At 36.4% G+C, this 17,716-nt stretch overlaps 1 protein-coding gene across 1 annotated transcript in view; it reads left to right on the forward strand.

Moving 5' to 3' along the window:
- The first annotated feature begins 1,099 nt into the window (after positions 1 to 1,099).
- Positions 1,100 to 17,716, forward strand: part of LOC150099543 (mitochondrial coenzyme A transporter SLC25A16-like) — a 144,440-nt gene continuing 127,823 nt past the window's right edge. Inside the window, exon 1 of the mRNA XM_090404372.1 lies at positions 1,100 to 1,596. Within this exon, the coding sequence (XP_090260498.1) occupies positions 1,524 to 1,596 (73 nt within the window). The 5' untranslated portion in view covers positions 1,100 to 1,523. The remainder of the gene's footprint in view (positions 1,597 to 17,716) is intronic.

A 17,716-nucleotide genomic window follows, 5' to 3' on the forward strand; every position in this document is an offset into this window, starting at 1 on the left:
GCCATATGTAGTCAAAGTAGCTCTAGCCAGTGAGCTTCAGCCGGCCTTTACAAGTGTGCGTGTTGCTTGGGAAAATTAAGTTACAACCAACTTTTTATGACGATGTTGTTGGCCAGTTCATAAAGAAGAACCGTAGGGTAGAATTCAAGTAGCTAAATTGAAAAGATAGAATATCATTTGTAAAATAAATGTATTTGTATGATTAAATATACATAACTTTCTAAATATATAGTTTTAAATGGTCAGTAATTTATTATTCCGCTAATCAGACTTCAATCACACCTCTCACTCCCTGAATGATAACAAGAGCAAGCATGAATTTCAAGACCAGCGTTCGCCCCTGAATGTCTTATAGAAATGCATGGAGGAAGCGCATAAGAACATATTAAGTTTGTTTAGGTTGAATTTCTCAGGCACCTTCAACTTATGAAATAGCTATATTTCCTATGTATGGAGAAAACTGGCTGCACAAAACTGTCGTTTCACTTTTTTTCTCTTTCGTTCATTTTTCGCTTTTCTGAAAACTACTCAGCATTGTTTATTAATCGAATTTAACGCGTGAAATTTCGCAAGACGTGTTTTTTGGATACGTCTGTCGAATAAATGGGGCGGATTCTTAATGTTCGACTTAGAAATGGAGTTTCTAAGTTCCTAATATGAATAGTCAGTCACTAGCCGCATTACTTAATAGTTACTGAGTGAGCGGCTCTTGACACAATTTAGCATAGGGCTGTTTTCAATGTTTTTTTTCCCAAAATTTTACCTTTTTTTACAAGTATAAGGAATGAATGTTAATTTAAATTTATCTGTCTCCTTCCGGACACACACATATACACAAACAAAATGGAACAAAGGCTGCATCCTCTCTTGCTATTATCAGCTCAGCTTACCGTACTGAACAGGCTGGTATAAGAATAAAACGAAGTGACGAAACAGCATTCATTCATCCCATTGATGTGAAGATTTTGAAGTGTTGATAATCAGTTACAGAAGTAACATTTGTAGAAAAAGGTCATTTTTGATAAAGATGGCTATTTTATTAATCACGCTGCACTACAGCAAACAATATTTCTGACATATTTTAACAGGCCGGAATTCTAATTGTTCTCTCTAACATGAGCCGCAAAATAGCAACTTGGGATTTCGTAATGCATATCTAGTCGCTAACATCCATAGATTCCAGTTACGTCATTGCACGCTTGCTTACTCGCCAACCAACAGCGAAGCTGCTGATACCTATGTCACAGAGAAGGTGGTTTAACTCCACTTGGGTTAATTTGAATTTAACACCCTCGAGCTATAGTTTTACTTCGTAAATAAAGAGACAGGTTTTTCGCGTTACCTTTTATATCTAGGTAATACAAACAGTATACATGCTTGTTCAGTTCATTGCCGACGTGGCATAAGACTGTCTTTACAACGCATCTCCAAGATCAAGGAAGCATTGCTTGCCGGCGTACTGCGCTTTTGCGCTACTTGTATCGTGCTTACGAGTTTGTATGCAGAACATTCCGTGACAAGCGATGGCAGTGGCAGAGAAAACAGTCATTGAAGTTGGACCGGTGGATTCGATATTAAAATCGTTTCTTGCTGGAGGTATGTCTGATATTATTATGATTAACAATTAGGTGTCGCATGTCAAAATGACTCTTTAAGTGAATGCTACCTGTCAAAGAATGACATTTTATTGCATTATACTGACGTGTGTAATCATGGTAACTCGCAAAAAACAAATTTACATTTTGATGATGAGATATTTTGTTGGCGTTGCTGGATTCGCAATATAAATTTTTAGCCATTTTTAAACAGGTGATACATTTACGTTATGGAATTCATTTTTGTTATTTTCTTATTTTGAGAATGTCATTGTTACTATGCAGTAGGATATATATCGCGATCATTTTACGTCCCAAGCCCCTGACCAATGTGATTTTTTTAATGCCCCTTAAATCAAGTTGGTTGATTACATTGATCCAAAGATGGTTAAAAAGGAGAGGTGTTCATAATTATGAATGCGTATTCTTGATTAATGTCAATAGTTATACTAGAATCGATTTGTTCTTTATTACAATTAATGGATGGCACCTCCATGGAGCCAAGGGTTCATTGCGAGCGACCACTCGTTGCAGTCGGCCCTACAAACGTATTTTTGTTTACCGCCTGTGTTCTGCTTTGCAGGTGGGATATAGTTCAGATTCATACTAAAAATTAAAACGATTTTACGTTATAACATCAGTTAGGGATATCACTTTTCCTACTATTATTTTGTGGATAACTCGATTTAAATATGCATTATATCCGGAAATCACAACCAAGGAAAAGACCCAAATGGAACATAAGTAATCTGAAAACAGAGGAAAACCATAGAAACTATAAACAGCAAACTGATGAAAACATTAAAACTGGAGAGAGGGAAAAGAAAAACATAGAGGAAAAATGGACTCATTTGAAGGATACAATCATCAAGGCTGCCAATGACTGCATAGGATTAAGGAAGAAGCAAATAAAAAAACCGTGGATCACCCAGGACATTCTAGATTTAATAGATGAAAGAAGAAAATACAAAACCTCCCTAAAGGAAGAAAGCAAAGACAAATATGAACATATAAAAAATATGATAAATAGAAAGTATAAAGAAGCAAAAGAACAATGGTATACAGAGAAATGTAAAGAAATAGAAGATCTAACAAAGACCAGAAGAATCGATAAAGCTTATAACATTATAAAAGGAATAAGCCAGCAAAACAAGACAAGAAGTACAATTATCAAAAATAAACAGGGGAACATACTTATAGATAAGGAAGAAATTTCGGAAAGATGGAAGGCGTACTTAGAAGATCTATATAGTGGAAAAGATCTAGATGCCAAGGCTATAGAAGATGAAACAAGACTTGATATGAAGAAATTGGTCCAACTATATTAAAAGATAAATTTGAATGGGCACTGAACGAATTGTCAGCCAACAAGGCACCAGGCACTGATAACAACCCCTCAGAATTAATAAAATACTCAGGAAACATAACTAAGTCATACCTTTTCAAGATCATAAAGGATATTTATGAAACAGGGATCATCCCCAAAGATTTTACACAATGCTCTATCATACCCATTCCTAAAGTAAATAATGCAAACAAGTGTGAAAATCATTGAACAATAAGCTTAATATCACATGCTTCAAAAATACTACTCAAAATTATACAGAAAAAGACTAACAAAGAAGTTGAAGAATATGTTGGCAATGACCAGTTTGGATTCAGGAAACAGCAGGGGACAAGAGAAGCAATCCTAGCTCTAAGAACAGTTATTGAAAGAAGATTGGAGAAGAGTCAAAATACTCTGATAGTCTTTCTTGACTTGGAGAAAGCCTTAGATAGTATTGACTGGAATCAAATGTTTCACCTCCTGAAAACAATAAAGGTAGATTGGAGAGATAGAAGGCTCATATTTAATCTTAACAAGCATCAAGAAGCCCTAATAGAAGCAGCCAGCAATACAACAAAAACCGCAATAGCAAAAATATGTAGAGGTGTAAGACAGGGGTGCTCTCTTTCACCCATGTTGTTTAATCTGTACATTGAAGATGCAATAAATAAACTGAAAGAACTAATAGAAACCGGAATTAAGATAAATGGAATTGATATTAACTGGCTACGGTTTGCGGATGATATAGCAGTTTTAGCTGATAACGAAAACAAACTGAAAGCCACCCTAACAAAGATGGAAGAAATCTTCACACAGTACAGCCTAAAAATTAATTATAAGAAAACAAAATTATTAATTACAAGTAAAGCAAATCCAATGAAAATAAACCTGGAAATAAATAATAACCTACTACAATAGGTATCCTCTTTTAAATATCTTGGAAGTCTTATCACAGAAGATGGAAGAAACCAATCAGATTATTAAAGCACGAATAATCCTAGCCAAAAAAGCATTCTATAAACAGAAGAAACATTTTTACCAGTAAAGGACTTAGCATCCAGCTCAGAAAAAGGCTAGTGAAAACATACATATGGAGCGAGCATTGCATTATATGGTTGTGAGGCCTGGACTCGAACAAAACAAGACATGAAAAAGTTGGAGGCATTTGAAATTTGGGGCTGGAGAAAGATGATGAAAATTAGTTGGACAGAAAAGAAAAGTAACGAAGAAGTTCTGAATATAGTTCATGAAGAGCGGTCATTAATGAAACACATCAATAAGAGAAGAAAAAGCCTAATTGGACACCATTTGAGGCATGGGGGGGGGGCTGGTTACAGAAATAATGGAGGGGACTGTAGAAGGAAAGAGGCCACAAGGCAGACCAAGAATTTCATATATAAATAACATAATGATGCTAACTGGTGCTAAGAGTTATGAAGAGATAAAAAAGGAAGTCACAAGACAGGATGTTGTGATGTGCTGCTATATTTACCAATTTTCGGATTGATGCACCAAAGAAGAAGAGATCCAGAAATTAGTTCTGGGAAGAAACAGTTGAAATACTTATTACATTTTTTAAAATATAATAAGTTGAAATACTTATTACATTTCTTCTGCTATTAATATTATTTAATTCAGTGTTAACTGATAATATTCTTCAAATCTGTCATCCCTTGGAGATATAAAAGAGACATTTGAGACTGCCAAATTTTTCCATGGTATTTGTCAAGAGATGAGTGACATTAGTAAGCAGATTGGGAAATAATTGAGTCCTGTGCATCTTTGTCTTTTTTTGTAGCCTGGATGTCTGAGTAGTTGGCATTTAATCTTCAGGCTGTGGAGATATGCATTTTCGGAATCTGGTTATGAACATGTAAAGATTTGAGTGGAATAGGTTGCCTGATATGACTAGACCATATCCTGAAGATTTTCACTGCTGTTTTTATTCAAGTGTTTTATTACATCTGACAGAAAAGAATAAAACGATTTTGTAAGATTGGCTTCTGCTAGCTTCCTGTCATTTGTTGCATTGCTTGTTCTGTTTATGTATGCATGTATTTGTTCTAAGGATGCACAATTGAGAAAGTTATATATCTTTTTTTCTAAGTTTATTTTGTTTATTCCTTAAGTTTGCCTGTTAAAGAAAGAATCAACTACCTTTTAGCATTTCTAAAAACTTGGACATTTCAATTATTGGATCTGTTCACTAGTAACCTATTCATCACTACTGTCTCAGTTATCATTAAGAACATGCAGTGTAGCATTTTTGAAACTTATTTAATCCATAATAATGATTCCAATATCTTGCTAGTTTCTTTTGCAGCTAGGTTGTGTCATTTGTTGCATTCTGAGCAGTTTGGTGTTTAGTTTTAAGAAAATTTTCCCAAAGCTTACATAAATACATAGTAGTGGTGGTGGGGGGGGGTGGATGGCATTGGTGTAGATGGTGGATTAAATGTTGGAGACAGTGTGTTGAGTTGTAGAATGGTTCCCCCCCCTCAAAAAAGTGAGTCTTTGGACTCCTTGGAGGTATCGCATAGTAATAATAAATTTGAGACGGATCAGTGTTTTGTGGCTTCAGCTAACTGCTATAGTCACCATACAGTTTGATCTTTTTCACTTTGTTTTCATGAATTATTTTATGACATACTTGTGATGTGCATTTGCTGAATTTCATTACGTGGATCATGATAAAAATTTCCTGTTTAAAATTATAGAATAATTTAGTTCAGCAGGTAAGAATTATTCAAGGGGCAGATATATGTGGAATTATGAAGTAATTGAGCAGTGGCACACCCAGGGAGGGGGACCTAGGGCCCCTCTAAAAAAAAAAAAAAGGAAAAAACACTAGAAAATTTTCCAAAAATCTTTTCCTAATTAAAATTCATTTTTTTTTATTTATGTTGCGTCGTGTCTTCTATTTCTGTGCTAATGAATTAGCGATCACTGTACATGCTCAGTCATTGGTCGTATGCAATGCATAGTGTGTATTCTCAAATCGTCTACTCAACTCGGCCCCCCAAGATTAAACCCTGAGTGCTCGGCTCCCTCCAAGATTAAATCCTGAGTGTGCCACTGTAGTTGAGTATAGAAAACTCAGTAGTCAGTTAGTATCAATACTTCGTCCTTGTTCTGTTCTTGATGCTAAGAAAATTGCTATTAACATCCCATGCCAACATAGTTATGTGGTCTTGTTCCCAAAAGAAATCACTTCTAGCCAACTGTCTTTTGTTTATCCATAGCTTTAGCAAACTGCAGTAAAACACTGATATAGTTATTAGAGTAGCCATGGGTATTGTAGTTCTCAGCATTAGTGGATGTAACCTTAAAATTGATGTAATGCTCAGAGACTGGTCTACTTATATTCAGTAAGAATATGATCCTAACAAATTTCAAATTTTGTGTATTAAAGGTTTACTCAAAGTAACTTCTTGGCCTTTTTGAAATTACCTCCCAGATATTTTGGTAAAATTACCTCCCAGATACATGAATTACCTAAATCCACAAACTTATTAATCCTCTCAGACCAACAGTATATGCTACTGATTACTTCTCTTATAGATTATACAAATACTTAGCTCAATGTTTTATCTTTCTCACTGTCGCACAATAAGAATTATACTCCTTCTAAATAATTATAGAATTAAATAATTCTATAATTATAAATTCTGATATCATAGACCTTCAAGGGAGTCCAGGACTCTTTGAGAGAAACCAAATTTCACCCCTACCAGCTGTCATACCTTCTGTTAAGCTCATTCACATTAGATGCTTACTAATTTAGCAGGAAAACTTTTCCACTTGCTCTCTATTCCACAAAATCTAGCTCTCGTCTCTTAAGTGCTCATAAACTCAACTTCCATGGATGTTCCCTCATGTTCTCCCCACTTTCCATATAAAGTTTCATCAGTATTCCATAACACACTTTTGGAAGTTCATAAATTTGTCATATCACTTTCCCTTCTTTTGCTTACCAGTATCTGCAGTTCACACTCTCAATCTATCCTCATCCACATTCCAGAATCTGATTATTATATCATAACTGTTCTTTGCACTCTTTCCATAAATTCGTCAGAGTGCAGGCGATGAAATCTGGACATAATAGTTCAGGGTGTAGTTATATTAAGACCTTGTAAGGAGATAAAATGACCTCTCTATTGTTATGTCATTGTTTGTTTCAGCATTTGAGTTATTCTTTGAGTTGTATTTGTATCTTTGCTATGTGATATTTGAATTTAAACTACTTATCCCTTTAACTGTGAGATCTCTAGCCTCGTCAGTTTCCACCAATATAATATGCTGTTGATAATCTCATTCCACCAAAGTGCATACCTTACAAATATTGAATTGACCACTGTTATCTTCTAGCCTATTTAATTCTTTCTGCAATATATCAGTAGTATCCCTGATTGCCTTGCCTATCACTAGCAAACAGTTAAACATTTTCTGTCAGGTCCTCTCCAGTATCATTAATGTCTAGAGATTGAACAACAGTCCTAGGACTGATTTCTAGGGAACACTATTGGTCACCTTAAATCTAACACTCTCTCTCCCCTCCTACATAACTTTCTGATACCTGTCAGCTACTCCCTTATTCATGTCAATAATTTATATTCTAGTCCCATAACCTCTAATTTATGCAACAGCCTTTCACATGGTATCCTCCTATTAAATGCCTTAGCAAAGTCCAGTAGTATTCTACAAGGGGAGTTTCTGAAAAGTAGGGTAACAGTTTTTTCTAGAGGATGTTTTATAATAGGAATTTGAAACTACGTGTCAAGAAATAAGTGATCTCTAGGGAAAACTATTGGTCACCTTAAATCTGACACTTGCTTCCCTCCTACATAACTTACTGATACCTGTCAGTATTCCCTTATTCATGTCAACAGTTTATATTCCAGTCCTACAACTTCTAATTTATGCAACAGTCTTTCACATGGTGTCCTGTTAAATGCCTTAGCAAAGTCCAGTTGTATTCTACAAGGGGGGGAAGGTTCTGAAAAGTAGGGTAAGTTTTTTCTCGAGGATGTTTATTAATAAGAATTTGAAACTACGCACCAAGAAATAAGTGTGAACATGTACTACTTTTCCACGAAGTCTCAAAATTAATTGATGCTCTTGTCCCAAAGATAGATCAGTTCATCAATACCAGTTACTGAAGAAGACAAAATTTCATGCTGGCTGGGGCATTGCTCGGTTAAACAAGGCCCCCGTTGTTTTCACCAGGGTGAACAGCGAAAAGTCAGCTACTGGAACAAATCTGAAAACACACCCCAACTCAACATCACCAGAGTTAAAGATCGGTACTATCAACATAAGAAGCCTGAATGGCAAAGAAATGGAGCTAGCTGAAGAATTAGATAAGTACCAGATCGACATTATAGGGGTGACTGAAACAAAAAAGACAAAAATTGGCGAGATCTTTCTGAGCAATAAATACAAAATGTTATATTCAGGCAATGACTATCAAGGAAAAGAAGGAGTAGCCATAGTATTCAACACAAAATACGGAGCTAATCTTCTTGAATGGCAGTCAGTCTCAAGTAGAGTAACGTGGGCAAATATGAGAATGGGGAACTGGACAGTGAGACTTATTTGTGCCTATGTTCCCACAGAAGATTCTACTAAGGTAGAAGTGGAGGAATTTTTTGAGGCTTTAGAGAAAGCAGCTGACACAATAAAAAAGGAAAAGTTGGTCCTTGTTGGGGATCTAAATAGCAGAGTAGGAAATGATTATCAGATATACAAAAATATTTTGGGAAAATTTTGAGAAAAGAACAAAGCTAATAATAATGGCAAATACCTGTTAGATTTCTGCTCAGCACATGGACTGGTCATTACTAACACCATGTTCCAACATAAAAATGTGCACAAATTCACATGGAGAGAAGAGGCAAGGAATAAGAAAAATCTCATTGACTATGTTATTGTTGATAGTGATGTTTTCTCCCTGATGCAGGACACCAGAGTGTACAGAGGATTTGAAATTGGAAATGATCACTATTTAGTCTTGAGCAGGATAAAATTGAATTTCATATTGAAAAGAATAACATGTAAGAAAGTTTTAAAGCGAATAAAAGTTGAGAAGTTCTCAGATGTGAACTGCAGACTAAAATACGCAAAGATTATTGAAGAAAAAATGAAAGAGTTTGAGAACAGGAATCAAACCTTGGAGATTCAGTGGCAAGCCTTGAAGAAAGCCCTGATTGATTCAGCTAGAGAGGCATGTGCTGAAGTTGTCTGCAAGGATAGAAAAATTAGAATTCCATGGTGGACACAGGAAGTTAGAGGCAGTGAAGGAAAAGAAGAAAGCATATCAAAAGTTCCTGTCAAATAAGTCAGCTTGTGCTCTTAGAGAATACAGAGACAAATGTAAGAAAGCTAAACACTGTGTAAAACTAGCTAAACAAAAGTCATGGGAGGACTTTGGCAAGAATATAGAAAATAAATATCATGAAGTGGCAAAATATTCTGGAGGTTGTTGAAGAAGCTTAGGAATGGAGGAAAGAGTGCTGTAAAAGGAGTTAGAGATGATAACGGTGACATGAAAACGGGAGAAAAAGATATCCTTGAAGTATGGAGTAATTACTTTGAAAAATTGCTAAACGAAACAAGCAGTGATAGCACAGTGGTAAAAAAAAACACTCAACAGGCATGCAGTCAGGAATACATATCCATACTTGAAGTAGAAAAAGCCATCAAAGGCCTGAAATGTGGAAAGGTAGCAGGAGTAGATGATATTCGACCAGAAATGCTGAAGTATGGTAGTATAAAAGTCTTACAGTGGCTGTACTGCATAGTTCAGAAAGCCTGGACAGAGGGACGAATTCCCGATGATTGGAGTAGAGCTCTCACAGTACCCATGTATAATAAGGGAAATAAAACTGAATGTGAGAATTACAGAGGTATTTCCCTACTGAGTGTTCCTGGCAAGATCTATGCAAGTATACTTGAGAAACGGTTGAGAAGAATTGTGGAAGAAAAGCTGGGTGAAGAATAAGCTGGATTCAGGCCAAATAGAGGCTGTCAGGATCAGATCTTCACTTTTCGACAAATAGTTGAGAACGCATGGGAATATAACAAAGATCTATATTTAATTTTTGTTGATCTGGAAAAGGCATATGACAAGGTGCCAAGAGAGAAGCTATTCAATACGGTACAGTTATATGATGTCAATGGGGCATTATATCAAGCAATACTTAGTCTTTATTTGAGTTGTAAGTCAGCATTTAGAATTGAAGGAAGTACAGGAAGATGGTTTAATGTTAAATCTGTGAGACAAGGATGTACATTATTCCCTCTGTTATTCATTATCTATATGGATCACATTATGAAGGAAAGTGGTATTAAACATGATATCAAAATTGGAGATGTTAATGTCAACTCTTTGCTTTATGCAGATGATGTCATACACCTAAATAAATTTGTTACAAGTCTGCAAAATTCTCTGGCTAAATTGAATAACTGTTGTAATAGATATGGCATGAAGGTCAGCAATAAAAAGACAAAGACAATGAAAATAGGTAGAATCATTGAAAATGTCAACTGTGTTGTGAATGGAGAACCTGTGGAAGAAGGAAAACATTTCAGCTACTTAGGGATGATTTTTAGTGAAGATGGTAAATTAAATATAGAAATAGACAACAGAATCAGCAAAGCTGGTATGGTGGGAAGTCAATTGAATAAATTCATATGGAATAAGAGAGAAATTAGTCGGAACAGTAAATTAGCTGTATACATGAAGTGTTGAAACCGGTTTTAACTTATGAATCTGAGAGCTGGGTCAGAAGTAAAACACTTGACCAAAGACTAGAGACCGCAGATATGAGAGTCCTGAGAAAAATTATAGGCGTGAACAGATGGCATCAATGGCAATATCATATTAAAAACGAGGATATTAGGAAAGAACTTGACATTGTCAGCATCCATGAATACGTTAAAGAGCTAATCTCTTTTAAGTGGTATGGTCACTTAAACAGAATGGGTGAAGAAAGATTAGCAAAACAAGTGGTCTCTGCCAGGTAGGCAGCAAAACAACCCAGAGGAAGACCAAGATATAGGTGGATTGATATGGTACAAAGTGCCTTAGACGATAGAAATATAAGGTCTTATAATGTTGCAGTCTTGACAAGTAACAGACTGATTTATAGGAAAATTGTAGATAGGAAGTTAGTAATGATGTAATTTTTTTCATGTAGCAGTATCATATCCTTTACACCCTTTGAGGGTACATGGCAGGAATTTGATGATGATGATGAAGTCTCTGTCCACATCCAGCCAACATTGCACCACCTGATTAACCTTCATCCATAGTGAAATGCCTTCGAAAAAGATGTTTTTTGAGGAGGGGGGGGGTTGAACAAATGGAAGTCTGGGCTGTAGGGGGGGGGCAGATTTTCTACCCATTCCAGATAACTCTGATGAAGGACCTGTGCCTGCAGGACTTTGAAAGTTGACTGACATTGGCTTTAACATTCCTTGCTTAAGTGGAGTTGGATGCTACGTGACCATGGATGATTTTGTGAGTAGATGAGACTCACTTTCACCTGAACAGAGCTGTGGATATTCACAATTGCTGGGTATAGACTATGCAAAACACTCATGCAATCCAACAAATTGCTTTTCATTCATCCATGGTTACTGTCTAGTGCAGGTTTATAGCTTTGTTTATCATTGGACTATTCTTCTTTGGGGAGTTACAGCAGCACTTATGCATGGATTCAATCATTTTCATGCAGGATGGGGGGCCCCCCTCCACACTTTGGTCGATTGGTACAGGAACTTCTTCTAGATCATTTCATAGAAGCCAGAGTGATCAGCACTGTGTTTCCCACTGCATAGCTGCCTTGTTTGCCTGATCTTGATCCCCTGTGACTTCTGGCTCTGAGGATTTCTCAAAGACAGAGTTTATCACAATCATCCTGATAACTTGCCTTGCTATAGAAACTGTGCCCCTGAGGAAAAATAACATCAGCAGGATGGAAGTAGCAGAGACGAGAATGCTTAGGTGAATGTGCAGTGTGACCAGAAAGAATCGTCTGAGAAATGACTATGTGAGGGGAACAGTGAAAGTTACGAACTTAGGAGCGAAGATACAGGAGGCAAGGTTGAGATGGTTTGGTCATGTGATGAGGAGGGAGGACGAATATGTGGGAAGAAGGGTCATGCAGATGGATGTGCAAGGAAGGAGGAAGCGTGGGTGGCCAAAGAAGAGATGGAGGGTGCTGGTAGAAGAGGACTTGAGGATGAAGAACTTGGATGTGGTAACAGCCCAAGACAGGAGGATGTGGAGGAGTCTCATCATCAACAGTGACCCCACTTAAGTGGGAGAAGCTGCAGAAGAAGAAGAAGAATCCTGGTAACTTGCTAGCGCCGAAAGATAGCATAATGCAGAATATGCACAACATCAGTCCCTCTGCATTCTGCTGTTGAACACTATACAGGTTGTGGCATACCAGAAGGGCAGCACATTGAACAGTGCAGCCAATGAATGCATAATGGAAGTGAATAAAAATGCGTTGTCGCTTTTCTCTTTTTTACACACAGAAAAATTATTACACCTACATTCGGTACATCATACAATGCCCTTGGGGGTGAATTTGGAACTACTTTTCTTTTCTCAAATATTGCTTCTGCACAACACACAATGTAAAGGTGTACTTTAATTTTGATCACTCAGTAGAATAGAAACGAAAATGAAAAGGGTTGAAGCATGAAATTATGTATGTGCTGCAGAGGAAGAAGATAGTATACATGTATAAAAAAGAGGATACTTGTCACTGAAATGAGGAGTAAAAAGTACTTATACTCCTCATTCCAGTGATAGGTTGCAGTGAAGGTTACAACCATAGTGAGCAGTGACACACTCAGGATTTAATCTTGGGGGGGGGGGGGGATTGAGTAGACGATTTGAGAATAGACACTACGCATTGCATATGACCTATGACTGAGCATCTGCAGTGATTGCCAATACATGAAACCCGTGATCTCCTCTGGCCCAGCTCAGGCAAGCAAAGTAGCTCTCGGTCCTCCCGAGCACTACCTCGTTCACCTTGCGTTCACAGCGGCTGTGATTCACGAAAGCTATAGGGTATTCTCACCTTATGTGACCGCTAATTCATAAGTTGTATAGAAATAGAAGACATGACACAACATAAATAAAAAAAATTAATTTCAATTAGGAAAAGATTTTTGGAAAATTTTCTAGTGTTTTTTTTTTCCTGTTTCTTTTTTTGGGTGGCCTGGGCCTCTTGGCCCCCTCCTGGGTGCACCACTGATGGTGAGAATGGGAAAATTGACATATGAAAGGAGATTGACTGAAGCAACTCCTGACTGTAGCTCATTCAGTACCAGAGGTGTCCGTTTAGTGGGAAAGATTTAGGTTTAAATCTTATGTATGATGCAGAGAACCTTTTATAAGAGCTTTTCAATTAAAGATAAGTTAGTCTGTCCCACATGGTAGGAGGTTTTTCCCCTCCTGGAAACTTGGATTTTTTTCATCTTGAAAAACACGTATAATGGCTAGAAGAACATACTTGCCTTAGTTGCTTTAGCTGCAATTCACAATGGCTGAGGCAGCAAATCAGATTGTAAATAATTCTACATTTATGTGATTTATAATTTTAGCAGTTTACTTGCATTTTATGATAAGGTCATAAGTGTTAAGTAAAGAAGAATCGTATACAGATATTCTTGGACTTGGCAAAGTGTGATTATTACCACATGATAAATTGGTGGCCAAGCTGCAGAGGATGGGAATGGTTAGATGAATTGGAGATACACTCTGAACAATACTAGCAAGTTGGTATGTATGATGAAGCAGTGTCTCAAAAAAAAAAAAAAAAAAAGAAAAAAAAAAGAGGGTAACCAGTGGAGTTCCCCAGGATTCTATTTGTGTAGGCTGCATACTCGATTGGAGAAGCTGTACTGGAGGAAGTAAGGAAGCTGTGAGCAAGAGGATGAGGAGTGGTTTCTTTGTGTGAAGGAACTGTGGAATGCATTGCCTGATAGAGTGGCAAGCACAAGAACAGTCAAGGAGTGGTATGATAGACTTTGTGTTTCCTAGGATGGACCTCCCGTGATGAGTCTCTTGACTCCATGGAGACCTGAATAATAATTTTATGTGGATTGGCTGGGAATCTTCAGTTTGCTGATGATGCAGATTTGGGGAGAATTTTAAGGAGCACTATTGGTGTTAATTCCCTTCAAGAAGATTTGAATTGACTTTTTGGCATGGGCAAATGAGTAGGGTTGCACTTATAATATTAATAAGTGCATGGTGTTACATTTTGGAGTGCAGAAATATAAGGCTGTGTATACTATATTGATGGCACTATGCTGCAGGAAGTGGATGAGATTAGAGATCTGGGAGTGATAGTTGACTTTAGACTGAAGTTTTGAGAGCCTACATTGTATTGCCTCTATGATAAGAAGTACACTAACATGTAAGTAGAAGGTGTTTGTGCTATTGTATAAAGCACTGGTCAGACCACACTTGGACTACTGTGCTCAGATTTAGTCACCTGGATTTTATTGTGATGTGGAAACATTGGAGAGAGTCCAGAGATGAGTGACTAAGACAAAATATCAAGGTTCTGGAATGTTGGCTATGGAGAGAGATGTTAAAGGAATGTGGATTACAGTTTAGTGGATAGGAGGAAAAGAAGTGATCCACATTCCTTTTAACATCTCTCTCTATAGCTAACATTCCAGAACCTTGATATTTTGTCTTAGTCACTCATCTCTGGACTCTCTCCAATGTTTCCACATTACAATCAAATCCCTTCATTAAGTTAATGAGGAGATTTTATCGAATTAATCCAGAGAGGATTATAAAGACTAGAAAGTGAGAGGGGAAGTGCCAGAGGCAATTCCTGGAAGTTGTATAACAGTGTGGTGAAGAAGGGTGTGTCATTTTTACATGAAGAGTTGTGGGTGAATGAAATGATTATTGAATATATTGTTAATGTAAGGAGTGTTAAGGATTTTAAGATTCAATATGATGAATATTAATAGAATGAACCTCCATAGAGAGTGTGATTAATATAAAGTAATCAAACATGGAAGATTGCCTTTAGTTGCTAGAGATGGCATATTTGCTGAAGATTCATGTTAAGAGGTTGGGACTTGAATTGAAATGGGAGGGAAGAGGAGAAACTGATAGTTCAGGAATGCAAGGCATTTGGAATTTTAAATGTGATATTAATATGACTGTGGGGCTAGATGAAATGGGATTTTGCCACATATTATGGGTATATAAGAGTGGTATGGTGTCGAAGCGGAATACTGTTTGCATTAATCCAGATTTGTAATTTTTCCAGAGAATAGCATCGGTTTAAGGGGAAATCTTGCTTCATTAATAATCTAGTTTTAAGAGGTAATATTCAGTTGTTTTGTGGATGCTAAATTGGGATAAAGGGAGAAAGCTCTGTTACAAGAGGATTTTGAATAGGCTGGAATGTAGTGCAAATGAATGGTTGACAAGTGTCAAGTTTGATCAGAAGAGATGGAATGAGGTATATTATTTTGGTGAAGGAGGCAAGGGATCTGGAAATATTGGATAGGGAACTGAATTTGAGAGTACACAGCAAACTTTTACAATGGTTACCAGGGATGCGCCAGTAGTGTCCGGCGCCTGTGTGCAAAACTTTAGTTGGCGCCCCTATCCCCACCCTCCAATAAAATAAAAAAAATCACTTTAAAAAAACATTTTTTTAAAGTGATTTTTTAAAGTGACGCCCCTGATGGTTACCCAGAAAACTGATGTCATAATGCAGAGGATATAGACAGTTGGGAATATTACCTTTTGGAGCTTAAGCCACATGGATTTCCATGCTCAGATGGTCACCTGAATCTTTTGTGTAACCAGAAGCAAAGTATAGAGCAAATAGACTGACTCTTTCAGGTCTTTGGAATACTAAGTATAAAAACTGGTTCTGTGATTGAATGTGTTCTGCGTAGTTTGAGGGGAAGAGGTGCTATGAATTTGAGACATAAGTTGATAATTTTGTTAGATTAGATATACCAGAAATATTTCATAGGATAATAGACATTTTAAGAATAAGAGGTCATCTATACTTGTACTGAGAAATATGGGTGACATGATTCCCCCCCCCTCTCCATGTGTCTGAGAGAGAGTGGTCTCCCATTACTCTCCTAACCATGGTGACATAGAAATAATACTAATGCTATTATAAAAATACAATCTTAATTTATGATGCAGGCATCCTTCATGACTTGTAAACATAGTTCAGGTGAATGACAGTGTGATTGGAATGTTTCATATGAAGGTTGCACCTCATTCTTAAGGGATAAATGACTTCTACTACAATCTATTTAAATCTTGTTGCTGTGTATTGTTCAAGTGTTTTTTGAAGCTCAGTTTAATGGAATGAATTAAATGGCAGTGTAATCAAGCCATTATTTTTTACACAGAGATATTGAGATACAATATCTGAAAAAAAGAAAAGGGGGGGAATTATTTTAAATTTCCAAAATCTTAGAAAATGCACCTTGTTGGGTGTTTTGTAGGAAGCCTTGGTTGTTGAGCAAGAGATCTACAAATTATTGTAGGTTAGTATAACATTACTCACCAATTATGGCCACTTTTCCTGAGAGTGGATGGATGTATTTAGCATTTATTCCTTGGGTAGTTCAGAGTTACATCCTGTCAAGCATGTGATCATGTGGAAAATATTCAATCTTAAGCTTTTTTTTATAATCCAACTTTACTAGATGAAACTGCGAAAAAAATGTATCCCTAGAGGTTACAGAAAAAGTTATGTCCCTGGATTACGAATCTACAGTGGGATAAAAAAAGAAGAAAGAGCAAAAGCAAGTATAATGATTATGGTACATAAATCCCTAAAGAACAATATTGTATATTACAACTATTTGAATGAAAGACTAATAGAAATTAGACTCAAGACATTAAGAGGCCACATAACAATAATTGGTGCATATGCACCAGAAGAGGGAAAAGAAGAAGACAGTAATATATTTTATAAAGAATTACAGAATGCCATAGATAAAACAAACAAAACTGACTATTTACTGCTAGCAGGAGATTTAAATGCCAGAATAGGAAACAAAAAATACAAAACAAACATAGGTAAATTTGGCGAAGATACATGTAATCAAAATGGTCGCAGATTGCGCAATTTTGTCATTTATAATAATATGAGAATAATGAATTCAATGTTTAAACACAAGGAAATACATAAATATACTTGGTCAGCCAGAGGATACAAATCAGTAATTGACTACGTTATCACAAATTTTAAATTAGCGGAGTTAATTTTAGACGTAAGAGCATATCGAGGCTTTGAATTAAACTCTGATCATTATATGGTATCAGCAAAAATTCGTTTTAAACCAAAGTGGCTAAAAACACACAGAATTGAAAATTCTTACCAGCCAAGCTACAAAATTTCTTCATTACAGGATCCTCAAGTTAGACTACACTATCAAAAATGCACAAACTTAAAAACAGAAACCACACATGAATCAAGGGACATAGAAGATGAATGGGAAAATTTGAAACAAATTCTCACAAAAGCAGCAACAGAAACCTTAGGAATAAAGCACAAATGGATTAGAAAAAGAGGACTACGAGACTGGAACAAAGAAATAGAAAATATAATAAAAACCAAAAAGGACAGTTACCAGAAATGGCTAAATTCCAAAACATTAGAAGCAGAAATAGAGTATAAAAGAAATAGTGCAATTGCAAAACGAGAAGTAAGGAAAAAACATAGAGAAAGATGGAACAATTTCGTAACAGAACTAGAAAAGG

The sequence above is a fragment of the Typopeltis vanoorti genome, chromosome 14 (assembly GCF_054136105.1).
Source record: "Typopeltis vanoorti isolate ZY-2024b chromosome 14, IOZ_Tvanoo_1.0, whole genome shotgun sequence".
NCBI classification, from domain to species: domain Eukaryota; kingdom Metazoa; phylum Arthropoda; class Arachnida; order Uropygi; family Thelyphonidae; genus Typopeltis; species Typopeltis vanoorti.